This window comes from Pteropus medius, unplaced genomic scaffold, assembly GCF_902729225.1.
Source record: "Pteropus medius unplaced genomic scaffold, Ma_sr-lr_union100, whole genome shotgun sequence".
NCBI classification, from domain to species: Eukaryota; Metazoa; Chordata; class Mammalia; order Chiroptera; family Pteropodidae; genus Pteropus; species Pteropus medius.
In genome coordinates this window covers 27,588,312-27,608,395 of record NW_024342471.1, presented here as the reverse complement: position 1 = coordinate 27,608,395, position 20,084 = coordinate 27,588,312, and the positions used below count along the sequence as shown (strand labels likewise).

The 20,084-nt window shown below is 64.1% G+C and overlaps 1 protein-coding gene and 1 long non-coding RNA gene across 2 annotated transcripts in view; one reads left to right on the top strand and one right to left on the bottom strand.

Annotated features, from left to right (window-relative positions):
* Window positions 1–8,608: 8,608 nt before the first annotated feature.
* Window positions 8,609–9,603, bottom strand: LOC120603941 (uncharacterized). Its single transcript, XR_005653236.1, has 2 exons — window positions 9,555–9,603; window positions 8,609–9,135 (listed from the first exon to the last, which is right to left on the bottom strand). It is a non-coding gene; the product is annotated as an uncharacterized LOC120603941 (long non-coding RNA).
* Window positions 9,604–9,816: 213 nt separating this feature from the next.
* Window positions 9,817–20,084, top strand: part of HELZ2 (helicase with zinc finger 2) — a 13,837-nt gene continuing 3,569 nt past the window's right edge. The window contains exons 1-10 of the mRNA XM_039864818.1: window positions 9,817–9,856; window positions 10,909–12,018; window positions 12,304–12,487; window positions 12,596–12,703; window positions 13,094–13,605; window positions 13,688–14,329; window positions 14,894–15,671; window positions 15,909–15,984; window positions 16,053–19,821; window positions 19,965–20,069. Of these exons, the coding sequence (XP_039720752.1) occupies window positions 10,964–12,018; window positions 12,304–12,487; window positions 12,596–12,703; window positions 13,094–13,605; window positions 13,688–14,329; window positions 14,894–15,671; window positions 15,909–15,984; window positions 16,053–19,821; window positions 19,965–20,069 (7,229 nt within the window). The 5' untranslated portion in view covers window positions 9,817–9,856; window positions 10,909–10,963. The remainder of the gene's footprint in view (window positions 9,857–10,908; window positions 12,019–12,303; window positions 12,488–12,595; window positions 12,704–13,093; window positions 13,606–13,687; window positions 14,330–14,893; window positions 15,672–15,908; window positions 15,985–16,052; window positions 19,822–19,964; window positions 20,070–20,084) is intronic.

The following is a 20,084-nucleotide window of genomic DNA, read 5'->3' as shown; positions in this document are numbered from 1 at the left end:
GGGAACGTGCCTGAGGGGGGTCTCGAGTTTGGGCAGCGGCGCCCCCAAACTCTGAGAAGCCCGCGGACACCCTGCAGGAGGGGTGGACCATGCAGGGGGTGGGGCGCGTGGGCGGGCGCCTCACTTGCTGCAGAGGGGGCCCCTTGCCTTCAGCACGCGGACCAGTGGGGGCAGGACACATTTCCTCCTCCCAAGCCACGACCCACACTGCGGGCTCGGCGTGGGGGGCGCCAGCTGTGCCCTGGTTCTGGCAGCCTCTGGCTGGACAGCCAAACAGAAAGGTCCAGAGCTGAGCCCGGGGGCGGGGTTGCGGATGTGGCCGGAGAGGGTGTCTGAGAACTGCCCAGTGGCGGGCGCACCGCTTACTCCAGCCTCAGGTCGGCGGCCCCTCCCGACTGGACTCCTGTGCTCGGGATTTGCAGAATGCGCGCGGACACTGCTGCTCTGGTCACCAGAACCGCTGACGAGGGTGGGAAGACGTGGGTGCCCTTGGCACAGCCCGCGGGGGACAGAGGGCCGCGCCCCCCAGGGGCTGGCTGCGGCTGTCGGACGCGCCCCCAGCACTTGCTGCGTGTGCTCTGGGCACCTGCCCCGCCGCTCGCTGGGCGTAGCAGACCTGGGAACCTGAGGGTTAGGGCGCGCGGTCGGTATGCAGTGGGTGCTCGCGGGGAAGCAGGGTGCTGGGCCTGGGCCTCCCCACCGTGGCCCCCAGCCCTGCCCTGCAGCCATGCCTGCCTTGTCCTCCTGTCTCAGCTGGGCGTCCCCCCCAGGCCCAGTGCCATCAGACCGCCAAGGCCGCTTGCTAAGTAGTCTCCATACGCCTCAGCGATCTGATCTGAGGCTTGAACTGGCAGATCTGAGGCTTGAACTGGCAGATCTGAGGCTTGAACTGGCAGTCCCTTCCGAAGGCCGTCCTGCAGCCCTTGCCGCCTCCACTCGGACCCCCGGACTGTGCTGTCACCTCTGCCGCGGAGGCGCACCGGTCTGGTAGGTGGCCATGCGCACCTGAGAACAGGTATGTTCTCTTGGCCGAGCCCATGTCTGCGTCCGCCTGTCTGAGCGAGCTCGTGAATTGTGTTGTTGGGCGTTTCTGTATCTTTCTTTATTTTTGGTCAGCGGGCCCTGTGGTTTCCGAGGGAGGTGAGTGACAATCTCCCTTTCTTTTTAGAGTGCTTTAGGCTCCCAGCAAAATTGAAAGGAAAGTACAGAGACGTCGCTGCGCCCTCAAAGCTCCACCCGCTCAGATGCCCCGCCGTCACCCTCCCCACCAGATGGTGCATTTGTTTCCATCAGTGAATCTACACTGACACGTCATTGTCACCCAGAGTCCCCAGGTCAGGTCACGGTCCTTCTCAGTATCATACAGTCCATGGATCTGCACAGATGTGTGACGACACGTACCCACCGTCATGGTGTCACACCGAGTGTGTTCGCTGCCCCCAAAGTCCCCTGTGCCCACTGTCCATCCGTCCTCCCCCACCAGCCCTGGGACCAGCGATCCTTTTACTGTCCCCATGTCTTGCCTTTCCCAGTGTCACGTAGCTGGAATCGCACCGTGTGTGGCCTTTTCAGATCAGCTTCTCTCCCCTAGTGACGTGCGCTTACGGTCCCTCCGTGTCTCTTCGTGACGCGACAGCTCCTTTCTTCCTAGTGCTGGGCGACATCCCGCCGTCTGGACGGGCACAGAGCCTGTGTCCACCTGCCGAGGGGCGTCCCGGGGCTTCTAGATGTTGGCGCCTCTGAGTGAGCTGCTGCAGACCTCGCGTGCAGGTCTGTGTGTGGACACGGGTGGTCACCTCCTCAGGCGAACGCCAAGGAGCGCGACCGTCAGCTCACGCGGTAGGGCCGCGTCCGGTTCTGTAAGGTCCGCCCGGCCGTCCCCCCCGCGGCTGCTCCGCGTGCGTCCCCCGGCAGTGGCGCGAGTGTCTGTGGCCCCTCATCCTCCCGCGTGTGCTGGCGTCAGTGCCCTGCGTCTGGCCGTTCTGATAGGAGGGCGCTGGTGTCTCCCCGTTCTAAGCTGCCTTTCCCCGGTGACACCGGATGCGCGGTGTCCTCTCGTCTGCTCATTCGCCATCGTGTGATCGTCTTTGGTGAGGTGTGCTCAGGTGTTTGCCCACTTTTAATCAGGTTGCTGGTTTTCTTACTGGTTTTAAGAGTCCTCTGTTTGTTTGGATAACAGTCTTTTATCAGATGTGTCTTTTGCAAGTCTCTCTCCCGTCTGTGGCTTGTCTTCTCGTTCTCCAGACAGTGTCTTTCGTAGAGCTGAAGTTCTTAATTTTCATTAAGTTCAGTTCATCAGTTTTCTCTTTCGTGGTGTTGCATCTGAGAAGTCCTCGCCGGACCCGGGGTCGTCGCAGTTTTCCTGTCATCTCCTGGGAGTCTCGTAGCTCTGCATTTCGCATGGTTCCCCGGCGCGTTTCGGGTTCACGTCTGCGGCGGGCGTGCGGTCCGCGTGTGGACTCCTTTCCTTGCACGTGGACGCCAGTCGTCCCAGCCCCGTTTGTTGAGGAGCCCGTCCCTGCTCCACCGAGTCGCCTTTGCGCCTGTCGGAGCCGGGCTGGCTGTGTTTGTGGGGTCTGTTTCTGGGCGCCCCGCGCTGTCCGCCGACCTGCGTGTCTTGTCCTTCGTCCGCACCGCGGCGTCTCGGTCACCGCGGCTTGCCCGTCAGTCCCGAAGTCGGTGGCGTCCGTGCCCCGACTTAGCTCTCCTCCTTCGATGCCGTGCTGGCCGTGCCGGGTCTTTGCCTCCTCTCCGTGTGAGCTTCGGCTTCAGTCTGCCCGTGCGCACGGGGCAGCGAGCTGGGGCTCTCATCGGGGCCGCGCTGAGTCTGCAGATGAGGCTGGGTGCTGTGTGTGTTTAGGGTCAGGTTATCAGGCGTATACGTGTTCACATTGCTGTGGCTTCTTGGTTAGTGTTTTTCAAACAGGTGGTAACACATCATGGTGGGTTTGGAACTGATTTAGAAGGTCGCGTTTTCTTAAACACGGAGGGGCGGAACACAATGGAACAGAGTGAGACAGAGCCCAGAGAGCGTCCCACGTGGTGAAGGTAGGACTCTGGGGAACTTCGGCTGCAGATCCCAGTCGAAAGAATGTGAGAAGTGCTATTTTCGTGGCTCCTTCTTTCATTGATGACGCCCGTTCTTAGTCCCCTCGTTCTGTGGTGTGTCAGGCGTTACTGCCACCAGGTCAGCACTTACCTGCTTAGCGCTGGCAGGCGCCTGGCACAGCTCTCTCTTTCCTTTGCGACCATGCAGTGTCTTTGTGTTTGGTGCACCTCAGGTAAGCAGCAAATAGCTGCGTTGTTTTCGGTTTCTAGAAATCCAGTCTGTGTTTCTCAGCGTCGTGGTGGCGATTCTTGGTAAGCCACGTCTCTTACCGAGGCGTCCGACAGCAGGCGGTGTTCGTGGGGCGTCTCCTCGGGAGCTTTTCTTCTCTCCCTCCTTTCCTGCCTTGTGGGTGACTCTCGGCTCTCTTCTGCGTGGTGGCTGTAAAACATGTCCACGGACTCTGATGCTCCTCCCACAAAAGTATGCATCCAATCCCCTCCCCTCCATGTGAGCTGGCCTTCGTGACTCACTTTTAATGACTAGGATGTGGCAGACATCCTGCTGTGTGGCTTCTGAGGCCAGACTGGGAAAAGGCCATCGTTTCCACCTGCTCTTCTTGTTGACCTTGTCCCTGTCTGTGTCCCTGCCCGTCTCTCTGCCTCTGTCCCTCTCAACATGCCCGTTCCAAAGCCAGAGCTGCCATGTTTTAGAGACAGAGACAGATGCTCCATTAGCCCCCGGTGCCAGCCCCCAGCCCAGGTGCCAGACATGGAGCAAAGCACCTCAGATGATCCCAGCCTCATAATCTGCGTCTTTTGCCTGAGGCCCTGGACATCATGGAGCAGAGAAGAGCTGAACCCACTGGTCCCTCTCTAAGTGACCTACAGAACTCATGAGAATAATAAACGATTGTTTTATGCCACTGAGTTTTGGGGTCATTTGTTACAGAAACGCACCAATTGGGACACACTGTGTCTCGATCAGCTTCTCTCCATCCAAGCCACATGTGGCACTGGCTGGGTCCCGCTGACCGCTTGGAGGCCGAAGGGGCCGGACCTAGGGAGGCGGCTCATCGCTCAGCCCCTCTTTGGCTGAGGCTGGGCGCCTTTCTGCCTCGGCGGGGTTCGCACGGGGCAGTCTTGCCCCGGCCTCAGGCGGGACCTGCAGGTTCCTGGCTCAGACTGCACTGGGCCTGTGAGGGCGGGGTGAACTCGTCGTGAAACGCGCGTGCACGGAGCCGCACACGACGTCCCCTTTCGGGTCTGGGTGTTTTCGCTCAGCCCGACGTCTCTGAGTCTCGTGCTGTCGTGTGTCCCGGGCTCGTGGTGTTCCCTGAGCCGTGTCCTGTTTTACAGTTGCACTGGTGGCCCAGCCGGGGACGTCGCCGTGGTTGCCAGCATTCGGCCGCTGGGAGCCGGCACTGCTGACGCCCCTGCCCAAGGCCTCGTTAAGCAGGAGGCTCTGTCTGCACCTGCCCCGTGGGAATGGAACTGCTGGGTCGTACGTGGATGTTCACGTAACTATCAGAAGCCATCGAGCCGTCTTCTCGAGCCGATTCCCTGTTCCGCCTCCCTCCTTTCTCCGTCCTCGGGGCCCAGACGTTCTGAGGGGCGGAGCCCTCGGGTAGACTCTGCTGCTTTCGCATTTGGGGCTGGAACCACAGGAGGGGGCCGTGCCCTCTGCGCCCGCACCTGGCTCAGCCTGTCCGCCTATCCTGTCCGGAGGGCGAGCCCGGCCCGTTCTCCGCCGCAAGGTCACTGTCTTCCGGCGGCTCCTGGGGAGATGCTTCGCGACCTCGCGAAGGCTCCGCTTCCGTCGCGGCCGTGCCGGTTCCGTGCACTGGTCATTCCCAAGCTGTGCCCCCGCCCGGAAGGGGCGGTGCAGGGCGCCGGGGGGCTGCGAGGTTCTCGGCTCTGACGGGCGTCTGGGTTCTGGGTCGACTTGCACTTCATCAGACGGCACGTGCAGACGGTTGGGTGAGGAGTCGTCCAGGGTGCCTGGGCGCTGGGAGGACGGGTTGTCATGTAATGGAGCCAGGATGCCACCAGAGGACCGAGCGCCTGCCTCATGGCCAGGACAAGGTGCATCTCAAACGTCATGCAATGAATGTTTTTCACAGTAACTCGTTAGAGAAGAAACTCGAGGTGCACAACAACATACCTTGATTTGAAAAAGAAAAAGGAGAAAAACAAAGAATGTAAAGCACCGAACCAGCCACAGAGATCTGGAGTGGGCCCCAGGCTGAGGACCGTGCATGCCTGGAGTTTAGGGGACAGTCCGAGCCGGAGGTGACGATATTGGCGTCGGCAGCATCTGGACGATCCGTGAGGCCAGAAGGTGAAGGGACGAGCACTCTGGCCTGAGTGACCAGAGAGGGGGCGCTGTGCAAACACACCGCGCTTCATATGTGACTTGGTGCCATTCACACTGTCCATCTCTGCTTGAACACGGAGGACACTCGATACAAATCACATGACAAAAGGGAGCGGGAAAAGGCCCGGGGCCCACTCCAGATCTCTGTGGCTGGTTCGGTGCTTTACATTCTTTGTTTTTCTCCTTTTTCTTTTTCAAATCAAGGTATGTTGTTGTGCACCTCGAGTTTCTTCTCTAACGAGTTACTGTGAAAAACATTCATTGCATGACGTTTGAGATGCCTCAGAGGGGCCCATGGTGTGGGGCCCGGGGCGGGTAAGCGGCCACAGGCGCCGGGCTGAGCTCTGTGGGATCAGTGCTGGCGGGGCCTGTGCCCTTGCACTTCTGGACAATGTCCCCCTCACCCCCAGTGCCGCGTCTGACCCTGGCCTTCCTGATCGGAGGAGAAAAATGCTATGCTGTCGTCCGGCCTGCGGCCCCGGTGTGCGGCCTCACGTGTGCATGTGCGTGGCCTTTGACGCCTTTTTTTTCCCTCCACATATAATCGCTTTATTTGTGTGCGGGTGAATTCGTCAGTGGGGTGCTGCTGGGGTGTTTGCAGATGTCTAAGAACAGGCTCCCCGAGGAGTGAAAACACGATTCATGTTGTTTGTCGATTCCGTGGTGTAAACATTCCATCAGGACAGACTTCAAACCACGAATGTGAAGTCCGGCCTGAGCGGGGGCTGCTGGGGCTGGCCTTCACGTGGGAAAGACCTCCCCGCGTGAGCTCGTGAGTGTGCCAGTAAATGCACATGCACGCCCCCCGCCCCGCTTGCTGCCAGCACCTCTCGGGGTGGTTTGTTTTCTGTTTAAATCTTTGATCCGTCTGCCATTTTATTTGGTGCGAGGTGTTGAGTAGAGACCACCCCCGCCCCGCCATTTTTGTTTCAAGATGCTAACCAGTTGTTCTAACCGAATCATTAGAATGAAACCGTCCTAACACGACTTTTTGAATACACCGTCTCTTCCCGGTGATCTGCAATGCCGTCCGTCGTCATGCGTGAAACACCCGCGTGCATTTCAGCCTATTTGTGGACTTTCCATTCTGCTGCCTTGACCTGCGCGTCCATCTCGGCTCCAGGACCCCGCCCTTTTCTTCGCTTTACAATGTGTTCTAATATTTGACAGGACTAGAACCCTCCCTTACTCTTTTTCTTTGTAAACTGAGATGTGACTGACATGTAACATTGTATAAGTTTAAGGGGCACGACAGGTTGATTTGCTACATTTGTGATTGCAATGTGATCGACACTGTAGTGTTAGGGAACACCTCTGTCACTCACGTAAGGAACATTTCTTTGCAGTGGGAACCGTTAAGGTCTAGTCTCTTGTGGACTCTGATGTCCGTAACACGGTATCATTGACCGTGACCACTATGCTGGGCATTAGAGGCCAGGACGTCCGCTTCTGCTGGCTGCACGTTCGTGCCTCAAATAATGCATCCCAGTCCCTATCCCCATGGGGGGCGCTTTGTCCTCTCTGTTTTTAAGAGTATGGCGTTTTTAGATTCCATATGTCAGCACTATTGTACAGGAGCTGTCTTTTTCTACCCGGCTGTCCGTCCATGTTGGCGCAGGCAGGATTTCCTTCTTTCTCATGGCTTAGTGACATTGAGGTGTGTGTGTGTGTGTGTGTGTGTGTGTGTGTGTGTGTGTAACACCTTTATCCACGCATCTTTGAGGACACGCAGGGGTTTCCATGTCTTGGCTATTGTGACTAATGCCGCTGTGCCGTGGAAGGGCAGATGCCCCTGGAGACCATGGTTCCATTTCTTTCTGCCGGATGCGCAGAACGGGGAGGGCTGGGGCGTAAGGCAGCTTGTTTTGTACTTTTTTGAGGAACCTCCACACCGTTTTCCAGAGTGGCCGCACTGTTTTCATTTCCACGAGGCTTCCTTTTTCTCCACATCCTCGCCAACACTTGTTATTTCTGTCTTTTTGATAATAGCTATTCTGACAAGTGTGAAGTGACATCTCACTGTGGTTTGGATTGTCATTTCTCTGTTTCATTTCTATGTCTGTTGTCCATCTATGTCTCTTCTTTGGAGAGATGTCTATTTAGGTCCTCCGCCCATTTTAAAATTTTTTTTTTTTGCTATCGAGTTGTATGAGTCCTTTACAAATTTTGGCTATCAATCCCTTATTGCGTATGACTTGTGAGTGTTTTCTGTATTCTGTAGGTTGTCTTTTCAGTTTACCGTTGGTTTCTTTCGCTGTGCAGAAGCCTTTTAGTTTAATGTAGTCCCATTTGTTTATCTTAGTTTTTGTTTGCCTGTGCTTTTGGTGTCTGATCCAAGAACTCATTGCCAAGACTGATGTCAAGGGTCATTCTCTCTGTTTTCTTCCAGGACTTTTATGGCTTCGGGTCTGACAGGCATTGGTCCATCTGAGTTAGTTTTGTAAGTGGTGTGGGATAGAGGTCCAGCTTCATTCTTTCGCATTTGCTTACCCAGTTTTCCGAGCACCATTTATTGAGGAGCTCGTCCTTTCCCTATTATGCGTTCGTGGCATCCGTGTCCAAAATTAGTTGACCATGTAAGTGTGGGTTTATGTCTGTCCCGTTCCACTGGCCTGTGTGCCCGTTCTTATGCCGGTACCACACTGTTTGGATGACTGTCGCTTTGTACTAAAGCTTGAAATCAGGACATGTGCTGCCTTCTGCTTTGTTCTTTCTCGGGATCGTTTCGACTATCTGGGGTCTTTTGTGGTTCGAAATAAATTTTAGGGCAGTTTTTTCTATTTGTATGAAAAAAATGCCTTCCTAAAATAAATGCAGGGAGCACTGACATCTTTAGGTCATGTCGTGGCTCCTTTTCCGAGAACGTCACATTTCTTTCCACTTTCCACTGAGCTCTGTCGTGCCCGTCAGGGACGTTTCCCTTTCCTGGTACTTCCTGCTGGCTCATTCCTGGGTCCGTCGTTGCTGGTGTTTACGAAGTGCTCTCCCCTGCTGTCGTCTCTAATTCAGTGTTTGTGCCAAGGCTCCTGGCGTGGTCCTTAGTGGTGCTTGGCCCACTTCCTGACTTAGACGGGGAGCTTCCGTTACTGTCCTTCTCAACAGGATGTTGGCCTTGGGCTGGTGCAGATGAACTCTGCTGTCTGAGCGACGCGCTTGGTGTATCAGCTACCTATTGCTCTGTGAGAAATCACCCCCAAACTTGGTGGCTTAAAACAATAATAAACATTTATTATCTCACCCACTTATTATCTCACAGTTGGGAGTGGCTTGGCCGGTGGCTCAGGCTTGGGGTGTCCCATGAGGTTACAGTTGTCTGAGGGAGGGTTCAGTGGCAGATGACTCGCGCACACGCCCGGCAGCCGGTGCTGGTTTGGGGCAGGGGCCTCAGTTCCTCCTGGCGTGGGCCTGTCCACGGGGCTGCTTGCGCGTCCTCACGGCATGGTGGCTGGCTTCCCACAGAGCAGCGGCCCAGGAGAGCAAGGAGGCGGCTCAGTGTCCTTGTGACCCAGCCTCGGTCACCACACTCTGTCCTTCCCACCACACCCGTTGGTTCCACAGGTCGGCTGTTCTCCTGTTCAAGGGTGTGAACCTAGAAAGTGGGCTCGCCAGGGTGGAGTGTGATGGTGGGCGCTGGACGCTTCGCTGCCAGTGAGCCGCTGAGCCTTCGGTGACGAGGGCGCCTCGGTGTCCTTGAGTGGGGCTCAGGGCGGCTCCTGCACAGGACAGTGGGGAGAATCAGAATCTCTCCTGCTGGTTCCGCCTGGAACTGGGAGGTTCCCTCACTCTTCCCAGGCCCTGGCCCAGCCCCGATGTCCACCGGGGGTCTAAGGGGACTGGCCACCGCATCGGAGCCTGCCAGGTAGGAAGAAGCCCCCAGGTAGGGTCCTGCCCAGGCCAGATGGCAGGTGCTCTCCGACCCAGGCTGGCTGATGCCTTTCGGGACGCGGTGCCTGCGGTCAGCCCCCAGCTCCCAGCCCTTCCCCCTCCTGATCGTGCCCCCTGCTGCGGGGACCCCGGGTCTGCTGCGGATAGTCACATCGTCCGCCCTTCGGGTCGCAGAGCAGCCTAGAGTCTGTCAACACGCCACGGAGGAAAGGGGCGCCCCGCCCACCCCGGACCACGCGGGGCGCACCTCCCCGCCTTGCTCTGGTTTCTGGCCAAAGCGCCGAGCGCTGCGCACTCCAGCGGGCGGGCGCCCGGGCACCGGGTTCGAATCCCGCGGCGCTGCTGGAGCAGGGCGGGCGGGCCCGCTGTGGTTTGGGGCGGCGCCGGGAGGAAAAAGAGTGGGCAGGGTGGGGGGGCATGGCGGGGGCGGGCGAGGGGACAGTGAGGTAATTTCGCGCTCCGTCGTCAGGGGAGGTTTGTGAGTCACCCGGGGGCAGAATCGAAAGAGTGAAAGTGATCGCAGCGGGCGCGGCCGAATGCGAATGGGGGGTAAGCACTCGGGGCTCGCGGGGGGTCTCGGCCACGGTGGCAGCTCCCAGCCCCCGCACCCTGCGGCCAGGGCCTCCTTGGGACCTGGGCGGGCTCCGGGGAGAGGGGGGGTTGCGGCGCCCAGCTGCAGGCAGTGCTAGCGGAGTAGGGGGCTGGTGCCCAGGGACCCCCATGGCGTGGGGCCGCCTCGCCCGCTGCCTGGGGTGCTGACTCAGCGTCGCCTTCCCCCACCCCTGCCCAGGTAGCAGCGCATCGTCATCTTGGCGACCCTGGCAGCACCTGCAAAGGGGGCGCCCCCTGGACCCCAAGTTCTGAGCCCTTTAGTTCTGTCCTCACCGCCTGCAGCCGCCCCTATTTCTGAATATTGGGGAAGGGGGTCTTCCCAGCCCCCTCTGGAGGGGCCGCAGTTTGTGCTCTGGAGTGAGGCAGCTCTCCCTCAGGGCTGACCTCCCCCCATTTCCTTTGAAAACATCACTGTTTCCCTCCAAGTGTCCCTTTAAGTTCTCTTCAGAGGAAACCCGGGTGTTCGCAGAAGTTAGTTCCCCTTTCTCATCCTAGCTGGGCCGGGAAACCCCCAGGGGCACCCCCATGTCCCCAGGGGGCTCCGAAACAGGCTTGCGCCTCCTCTCGCCAGCTGTGCTCTCCTCCTGACCCCCGCTCCCGCCGCCCCTACCCGGCAGGAGGAAACCAGTCCCCTCCAGACAGGCGTGGGGTGCGCCGTTCCTAGGAGCCAACTGTCCCTTCACAGAACAGGGGGTACTGGGGGAGTCGGGGAGTACGAGGGCCTCCAGGGCTCCTGTTGCTGGGCAACCTTGCAGCTGGCTGGCTCCTTTTCAGCAGGGCCCCTGAGACCCTTCAGAAGGGGAGGGTTCTGGGCTGGGTCAAGGTCAGTGGGGCCCAGCTTCCTGGGCTCTGGCAACCCTCTGTCCCGTCCGGCGGCAGGACCCTCCCCCTGCTCTGCACCCTCGCCCCTTGCCGAGGCGGAGGCAGAGTGACTTGGCCTGGGGTCGGTCCTCCTGACCTCGGGGCCTCCCTCCCTCTTCCCGTCCCAGACTTCTCTTCAGCGGTGCTCAGCCCCAGAGGACCAGCAGAGCCCGCGAGCCTCAGATGCCAACCCGCAGAGTCAGGCCAGCACCGGACAAGATGGTGTCCCCAAGGCCTGGCCCACCGCCCACGAGCCCCACGGCCGCCAAGGAGCCATCTCTGGCCAGGCTGTGCACCCAGGTGGACCTGTGTCTGGGCTGCGCCCGCTGCACCCAGCGCCTCAACGAGAGCACCTACCTGCTGCGCAGCGTGGAACACAGCTGCCCGCAGGAGGTCCTGCTGGCCCGCCTCAAGCGTGCTGCCAAGGGCAGGCTCTGGCGCAAGGTGGACCGCCGGCCCAGCTTCCCGCGGCCTGCACGCTACGAGGTCTGCCGCTACTACAGCCCGGGGCTGGGCTGCCGGCGACACCGCAACCAGTGCACCTTCGCCCGCAGCCCCGAGGAGGCGCTGGTCTGGACCTTCGAGCGCGAGCACAGCCTCCCTCGCCTGTGGCTGAAGGCGGCGGTGCAGGGGGGCGGGGCCCGGGGCGAGCCGCACAGCCCCGCGGCCGCCATCCGTGAGGAGTTCGGCGGCTGCTTCCAGCTGCTCTGCTCCCACTGCTTCCGGCACTGCCCCCCACGCCTCTGCCCTGTGGACCCGCAGGGACGCTGCCCCAAGCATGGGGCCTGCCCCTCGCTCCTGGCCCACATGAGCTCTGAGGGCCGCCGCAAGCAGCAGGTGGTAGAGGTGCGGCCGCAGCCCCGGAACGGCCAGCCGCTGGCCTACTGCATGTTCGTGGGGCGCGGGCGGCCCTGTCGGCATGGGGCCTCCCGCTGCCAGTACGCCCACAGCGCCGTGGAGATGGCCGTGTGGGAGGCGGAGCAGCTGGGTGGGCTCAAACGAGGGGACCTGCTCACGCCCCCTGCCCCCAGGGGAGATGGGCCCACAGCCTGCCACAGCCAGCCCCCTGCAGTCCAGCTGTACTGCCGCGCCTGCCTGGTCACCTGCCGCTCCCAGGAGGCCTTCGAGAACCATTGCTCATCCCTGGAGCATGCGCAGATGGTGGCCTTGGACCACGCTGTGTCCTGGGAGCACCGAAGCCCGCCCACTGGCCTCTCCACCTTTGAGCTCTGCCCCAGGTAAGAACAGTGGGGTGGGATGTGAGGAAGGGGATGAACCCACCTTCAGCCACAACCAGGGTTCCCCTGTCCCCTCCTCGTGGCCAGCCGGCACCTCATTGGCTCCAGGGGATAAGGGCCGTCTACTAAAGCCACTCACGTCAGCCTTGTCTTGTGGGCACGGTAATAGACAGGGTGGAGGAGGTCCCCGCCCCGGCCTGGAATCTGCTCCTGTGCCCGCACACAGGCCTGCTTTGGGCTGAGGGGATCTTGCCCCCTGCAGCCTGCTGACCTCCCTTCCCCCAGGCCTGACCTGTGCGAGTACGGGGCTCTCTGCACGAAAGCGCATTCAGAGCAGGAGCTGCAGGAGTGGACGCGGCGGGTGCACACAGCGGAGCTGCGGGAGCAGGCGGCCTGGCGTGAGGGGCTGGTGCCCTACAACGTGCGGCTGCTGGCGGAGTACCAGCGCAGCAGCAGCGAGGTCCTGGTGGTGAGTGGGGCCTCGCGAGGGGGCGGGGCCGGGCGGCGGAGGGGCGGGACCGGGCAGCGGAGGGGCGGGGCCGGGCCGCCCTCGTCATGGCCTGGCCTCCTCGAGCAGCTGGCGGAGACTGTCGATGGTGTGTCTGTTACCTGCAACCAGCCCCTGGAGTACCAGGCCGAGGAGAAGAAAACTCAGCACAGCTGGACATTCGTCATCCACTCTGAGGTAAAGGGTCAGCATAGCCCTGAGTCGGCCGGGGTCTGGGGCCGCCGCCCCGGGCAGCCTTCCCTGTGTGTGCGTGTGTGTGTGTGTGTGTGTGTGCGTGTGTACGAGATGAGTCTGTGCCTGGCCCTGTGGGCTTATCTTGCAGAGGGTCTGGCAAAGAGCGAGGGTCTGGGCTGGTTCCCGCCATGCGTCCCATCCGCCCACGCTGACCTGTCTCGCTGCTCAGCATCCATGGCAGCGTCTGTGACCCCATCTCGCAGAGGGGGACACTGAGGTTCAGAGAGGCTGAGCACCCGCTGGTGTCACAGCTGTGGCTCGAAGCGGGTGGGGCGGGGCCTGGGCTGGCCTGGACCCTGAGGGTAGGGCTCTCACACTGTCGTTTCTCCCCAGGAGCCCCTGCAGCACGTGGCCCTGCTCAAACAGGAGCCGGGTGCAGACTTCTCCCTGGTGGCCCCCCACCTCCCGCCGGGCCAGCTGTACGCACAGGGGGAGCGCTTCCGGGAGCCCGGCTGCCCGGCCACGTCCCGGGTGGGTGTGCGCGTGCAGAGCTCCTCCTTCGGCACCTTCGAGCAGTGGGTGGTCTTCGACTTTGGCCGCCGGCCGGTGCTGCTGCGGAAGCTGGGGCTGCAGGTGGGCCTGGCACACCGCCCGGCGCTCATGGGGACGCCCAGCCACCTCGAGCCGCTGGAGCGCTGGCACACCGGCAACCGCCGTGTGGTGCCTGACGTGGCGCGCACGGCGGAGCAGGAGGCCCTGATGGCCAAGTACAAGGTGCCGGCGCTGGCCCTGGGGTTCCGCCGCGGCGGCCCGGACCCCGGTCCCCTCTCCTGCGCCAACTACCGGCAGAGGATGCACCAGTTTCTCTACAAGGAGGAGGCCGCACAGCAGCAGCTGGTGGCCAGGTGAGCGGCCCGGGCCAGTGGGCGGGGCCGGGGCGCGGCCGCAGGGCTCCGCCCGCTCAGCAAGCTGCGTCTTCCCCACCAGGCTGAACCTGCGGGGCCCCGTGTCCCTGAAGACAGCACTGCAGACGCCAGCCCTGGGCATACTGTTTCCCCCGCCAGGGGCCCTGTATGCCGAGGTCCCCGTCCCCTACTCCTTGACACCAGACACGGACCAGGGCTTTCTGCTGGGCCGAGCGGTCAGCACGGCCCTCGTGGCGCCCGTGCCCGCGCCTGACCACACGGTGTTCGAGGCGCGTCTGGAGACCCGGGCCCGCTCGGAGCAGGCGCTGTGGCTGCTGCTCCCCGGCCACTGCTGCACGGCCCTGCAGCTGCAGCCGGACACCAGCCCCGTGTTGGAGGTGCAGTTCCAGATCGACCCGCTGACCTTCCGCCTCTGGCACCAGGCCGTGGACGCCCTGCCCGAGGAGCGGCTGGTGGTGCCCGACCTGTCCGCTTGCACCGTGCCCCGCCCTCGGCCCAGCCGGCCAGCACTGCACGGCAACCGCAAGCAGAAGCTGGCCGTGGAGTTCATTGCGGGCAGCAGCCCCGGGGGCCCGCAGCCTGTCGCCCCGCTGCTCATCTACGGCCCCTTCGGTACGGGCAAGACCTACACTCTGGCCATGGCCTCCCTGGAGGTCATCCGGCAGCCTCACACCAGGGTGCTCATCTGCACACACACCAACAGGTGAGCCCCCGCCCCGGCTGCTGCACTCCAAGGGCAGGGGGCCCGGGGCCGGGCGTCTGGCTGGTCCCCAGGCTCCCTGGGGGCCTGGGAGGCTAGTTCTAGAACAGACATGCCGGGGCTGCCACTGGCGGAGTGGGCGCTGGGCTCACGGCCTCTGGCCGCCCTGGGCACACTGGCCAGCAGTGCGTCCCCACGGCAGGCCGGTCACCGAGATCTGCAGGACGCTCAGTCCGGGGCTGACGGGGACGGGGCCGTGCAGACTTCAGGCCCAGTGCAGGGTGCCCTGGGGGTTGGGGTCTGCCGTTTGGTGAGGGGCTGTGGCAGCAGCCCCAGAGACCCTGGATGAGGAGGGTCGTGGGCGGGCTGTGGCTTGGCCCTTCCTGTGGCCCGCACTTCCTGGGGCGAAGCTCGGATGTGGCTTTTAAGAGAAAAGCAGATTTCAGCTCGTGGGGCCGGGCACGGGTCCAACTGCCCCCTTGGGTTCCCGGCCCGAGGCCAGGCGGGGTGCACGGCGGGCGCTTCCGCAGACAGCCGCCGAGGCCCCGCGTGCGCTTGTCCCCACAGCGCAGCTGACATCTACATCCAGGAGCACTTCCACAGCTACGTGAGCAGCGGCCACCCCGAGGCCGCCCCACTCCGGGTGATGTACGCGGACCGCCCGCCCAGCCAGACCGATGCGGCCACGCTGCAGTACTGCTGCCTGAGCGAGGACCGCCGGGCCTTCCGGCCGCCCACGCGCGCCGAGCTGGAGGGGCACCGCATCGTGGTGGCCACCACCTCGCAGGCCCGCGAGCTCAAGGTACCCGCCGGCTTCTTCTCACACATACTCATCGACGAGGCCGCCCAGATGCTGGAGTGCGAGGCGCTGACGCCGCTGCGCTACGCCCAGCCCGGCACCCGCGTGGTCCTGGCTGGCGACCACATGCAGGTGACGCCCAGGCTCTTCAGCGTGGCCCAGGCGGCCGAGCACACACTGCTGCACCGCCTCTTCCGACACTACCAACAGCAGGAGGACGAGGTGGCCCGGCATAGCCGTGTCATCTTCCACGAGAACTACCGCTCCACCGAGGCCATCATCACCTTCGTCTCCCGTCACTTCTACGTGGCCAAGGGCAACCCCATCCACGCCAGCGGCAAGGTCCCGCGCCACCCCCAGCGCTACCCACTCATGTTCTGCCACGTGGCGGGCAGCCCCGAGCGCGACATGTCGATGACGTCGTGGCTCAACACGGCCGAGGTCATGCAGGTCGTCGAGCAGGTGCAGGAGGTCTATGACACCTGGCCGCGCTGCTGGGGCAGCCAGGAGCAGAGGCACATCTGCGTCGTGTCCCACGGGGCCCAGGTGAGCCCAGCTGCCAGCACGGCTGCTCCACGGTATCCTCCAGGCGGGGCCTCCCTTGTGGACTAGGGGATAGTGTGCCCTCAGCCGGGCCTCCTCTGTCAGAGTGGCCGAGGGAGTCGTCGCCCAGGGCGGAGGCGTGAACCATGAGCTTGACTCGAGGTGGAGGGCGTCACTGCCGGGGGCGCCCCCTGTGCACAGAGAGCCCACCAGGCGGGCTGTCTGGCCCTGTGTTTCCAGGTGGGCGTGCTGAGGCAGGAGCTGAGGAAGAGGAACCTGGGCCAGGTGTCTGTGGGCAGCTTTGAGATCCTGCCAGGTGGGTGATCGGGAGTGGGGGCAGAGCGGGGCCGCCCGCCCGCCCGGCCTGACGCTGACCCCTCGCAGGGCGGGAGTTCCGGGTGGTGCTGCTGAGCACGGTGCACAGCCACGAGAGCCTGCGGAGCCCGGGCCCACCCGCCGTACAGTTCTTCACAGACGCCCGCGTGCTCAACACCGTCATGACCCGCGCCCAGTCCCAGGTGGTGGCCGTGGGCGACGCCGTGGCCCTCTGCTCCTTCGGGGCCTGCAGCAAGCTCTGGAAGAGCTTCATCCGGGAGTGTGTGGATCGGCACAGCGTCTGCCCCAAGAGCCTGTCCCTGGAGCAGATAGAGCAGGGCGTGTTCCAGAGGCAGCGCTGGGCCCGATGCCAGCAGCCCACGGCCCTGGCAGTGGAGGGGTCTTCGGCAGCAGTGGCTGCGGACACTGTCCCAGAAGAGGGGGCAGCGGAAGCCCCAGCCACAGAGCACCCGGACGCGGCGAAGCTGGAGCCGGGCGCCGTGGCCTGGACCAAGGGGAGCGCAGTCCTGCCCAGGACCTTGGCGGCTGAGGACACCGCCACGCAGATGGCAGAGGCCGAGGAGCGCCCAGCCGTCGGGGACCTGCCGTCGGCAGGGGACGCGGTGAGGCAGGACGTAACCGGGCACTCGGTGGCCACGGAGGGCGAGGACGCCGATGACCTCGAGGACTCCGAGTCTGACTTCTGGCCGTCGGACGGGGAGCTGAACGCCGACGACGCCATCCTGCAAGAGCTCCTGGACGAGAGCCAGAACGTGATGGTGACCGTGCGGGAGGACGGGCTGCTGGACACTGTCGCCAGGCCCACGTCCCCGCGCCAGGCCCGGCACTACGTGGACCTGCCGCGGGCCACGCTGCGGCAGCTGCTGCGTGCAGAGCCCGGGCTGTACCACCGCTGCGCCTTCGTGCAGGAGACCTTCGAGCGGGCGACGGCCGTGCCCCTGGGCGACGGCGGCCCCGGCCCCATCCAGGTCCGGGGCCGCCTGCACTGCGGGATGGCCTTCAGCGGGGACGAGGTGCTGGTGCAGGTCCTCGGCCGTGACCGCGGCCCCTCGGGGCGGCCGCAGGGCCGCGTGCTGGGCGTGCTGAAGCGGCGGCGCCGTGAGCTGGCGTTCGTGTGCCGCATGGACGAGTGGGACTCGCGCATCCTGACGCCCATCGACGGCTCCGTGACCAAGATCTTCGTGGCCGAGCTAAAGGACCCCCAGCAGGTGCCCATCCACCGGCTCCTGCAGGGCCGCGTGCAGCGCGTGCGCTACGAGCGGCTCCCGCCTCAGGCCTGGCGCCGCCGGCTCTTCTGGGTGCGTGTCGTCCTATGGCGGGAGCGCTTCTACTACCCGCTGGGCATCGTTCTGGAGGTGCTGCCCGAGGCCACCACCTGGGAGCAGGGCCTCCGCGTCCTGGACCTGGAGTACGGCCTGGAGAGTCCCTCGCCGGACCCAGCCTCGGTCTCCAAGGTGCTGCAGAGGTACCGCGCCGAGCTGGGCCGGGCCCCCGGCGGCCGGGAGGACTGCCGCGACTTCCCAACCTTCACCGTGGACCCACAGGGCGCCTGCAACCTCGACGACGCCCTCAGCGTCCGGGACCTGGGCCCCAGCTATGAAGTGGCCGTGCACATCACCGATGTGGCCAGCTTCGTGCCCAGGGACGGGGCCCTGGACGTGGACGCCCGCAATCGGGGCACGGCGTTCTATGCCCCCGACCGAGAGCCGACGCCCTTGCTGCCGGCCGAGCTCTGCCAGGGCGCGTTCAGCCTGCTGCCCGGCCAGGACCGCTTCGCTGTCTCTCTCTTTGTCACCTTCGAGAAGGGCAGCGACCGGCTCAAGAGCTTGCGCTTCGCACTGTCTGTGATTCGCTCTGACCGCCAGCTGACCTACGAGGAGGCGGAACGGGTGATCAGGGAGCAGCCGGGGGCCGGCCTGGAGCCGCCGGCCCGCCTGGACTCGGTGGAGGCCTGCCTCGCCGCCGCCTGCCACTACGCCCACGTGCTGCGCCGGCGCCGCCTGCAGGCCGCCTGCCACTACGAACAGCCGGACGAGGACAGCGTGCTGGGCTTCCGCGGGGCCCACGCCATGGTGAAGGAGTACATGATCCAGTTCAACAGCCTGGCGGCAGAGTTCCTGGTGGGCGGCGAGTGCACCCGGACCATCACGCCGCTGCGGTGGCAGCCGGCGCCCAGCAGCCGCCAGCTCGAGGCCCTGCGCGAGAAGCACAGGGACCTGGTGCCCCTGTCCCTGCACCTGCGCCACCACCTGCCTGGCTGCAGCCCCCATGACACGCGGCAGCCCCCGCTCCACCTGCTGGCCTCCCTCTGGAGGCACGTCCAGCTGGCAGCCCAGGCCCAGGATGTCAACTGGCTGGTGGACCTCGTCACCACGGACGACATGCATCCCTCTCTGGCTCCCGCCAGCCTGGACTTCCGCAAGGCCCTGGGCCGCTCTGTCTTCGGCCGCTCCAGCCAGGGTGAGGAACAACTGGCCAGCCACTACTCGCTGCAGGTGGACAGGTACACCTGGGCCACTTCGCCCATCCGCAGGTACCTGGACGTGGTGCTGCAGCGGCTGATCCTGCTGGCGCTGGGCCACGGGGGCTACGCCTACCCCGCCAGGGACATTGATGGGATGTGCCAGGACTTCAGCCGCCAGCACACGCGTGCCCAGAGCTACCAGCGCCGGGCCTGCAGCCTGCACCTCGCTACGCGGCTCAGGGCCCAGCCACGTGATAAGCTGGGCTTCGTGGTGGACGTGGAGGCGGGCGCCCGCTGCTTCAAGCTGCTCTTCCCGGCCAACCGCGACACCCTGCCCGACCCCTGCCCCGTCCACTACCGCTCCCTGCAGCTGGCCGAGCACCCCCACGCCCTGAAGGGCCGGCCGGGCCTGCAGCTCGTGTGGCGACGCCGTATCTACTCGGTGCAGATGGAGGAGCTGTGCCGCCCGCTGCCCGGCGCCCTGCAGGACCCGCACACCCGGCCCGTGGACGCCGCCTTGTGGCAGCAGCTGCTGCAGCTGGTGGAGGAGCAGCGGTGGCCGGAGGCGGCTGCCCTCGTGCGGGAGCAGGGCGCGGCCGGGGCCCCGCAGCGGGAGCTGGGGCGGGTGCTGCGCAGTCGCTGCGGCCACTTCCTGGAGGTGGCCCGGGAGCTGGGCAGCGGGGACGTGCTGCAGGTGCAGCTCAGCACCACCCTGCAGCGGGGCATCCTGGCGCCGGCCGTGCAGCTGTGGGCCGTGGCGCCCGGCCTCAGCCTCTGCCTGGAGCACGTGGAGCGGCCGGGCGAATGCTTCTCGGGCCACGCGCCCCAGGCATGGCAGGACCGGTGTCGCAGCGTGGACGACTATGCCCGCGTGTGGCAGCCGTTCTGCTCCTTGGAGTCGGCCACCGGCGTGGTGGCCGAGAATGACGCCGTCACGCTGCAGCACGTGCGCATCGCCTGGGGCACGGAGCGGGCGGCGCAGGGGCGGCTGCAGGGCGCCTTCCGCCTGGAGGCCGCCTTCCTCAGCAAGCACTGCATCGACATCAGCTTCGGCCACTGCTACCTCTGCATCCGGCTCGAGGGGCTGCCGGCCAGGCCCGACGCAGGGGAGCTGTGCTCCAGCAGCCTGGGCCCCGGCCTGAGCATCGACCCTGTCACGTACACCTGGGTGGCCCACGGGCTGACGGTGGACGAGGACCCAAATTCAAAGGAGGGCCAGGCCGACCGGCAAGAGGCCCCCAGGCACGTGCGCTTCTTCATCCAGCACATGGCCACAGACAAGGTTCCGAAGGAGGTTCTGAGGCCTGGCGCCCAATTCACCGTCGAGGTGCTGCCCAAACTGCTGCCCGACATGTGAGCGGCTTCCCCGGGGCCGGCGGGTGGGGCGGGGGCTTAGGCGCCCTCCTCCGGGAGGGGTGGTTCCCGGGGCAGCGGCCCCTCCCTGGGGGCGGCCTGTCAACATTCCAGCGTCCATCTTCCCCTCCTCCTGTCTCCAGCCGCAAGGAAGAAGCGGTGCGTGGACTGAAGGATGCGTCCCAGCTGGTCATCAGCATCGCCCTGGGCTTGCCCATCCCACTGCCCCGCCACCTGCCCCGCCACCCGCCTGGCCACCCGCC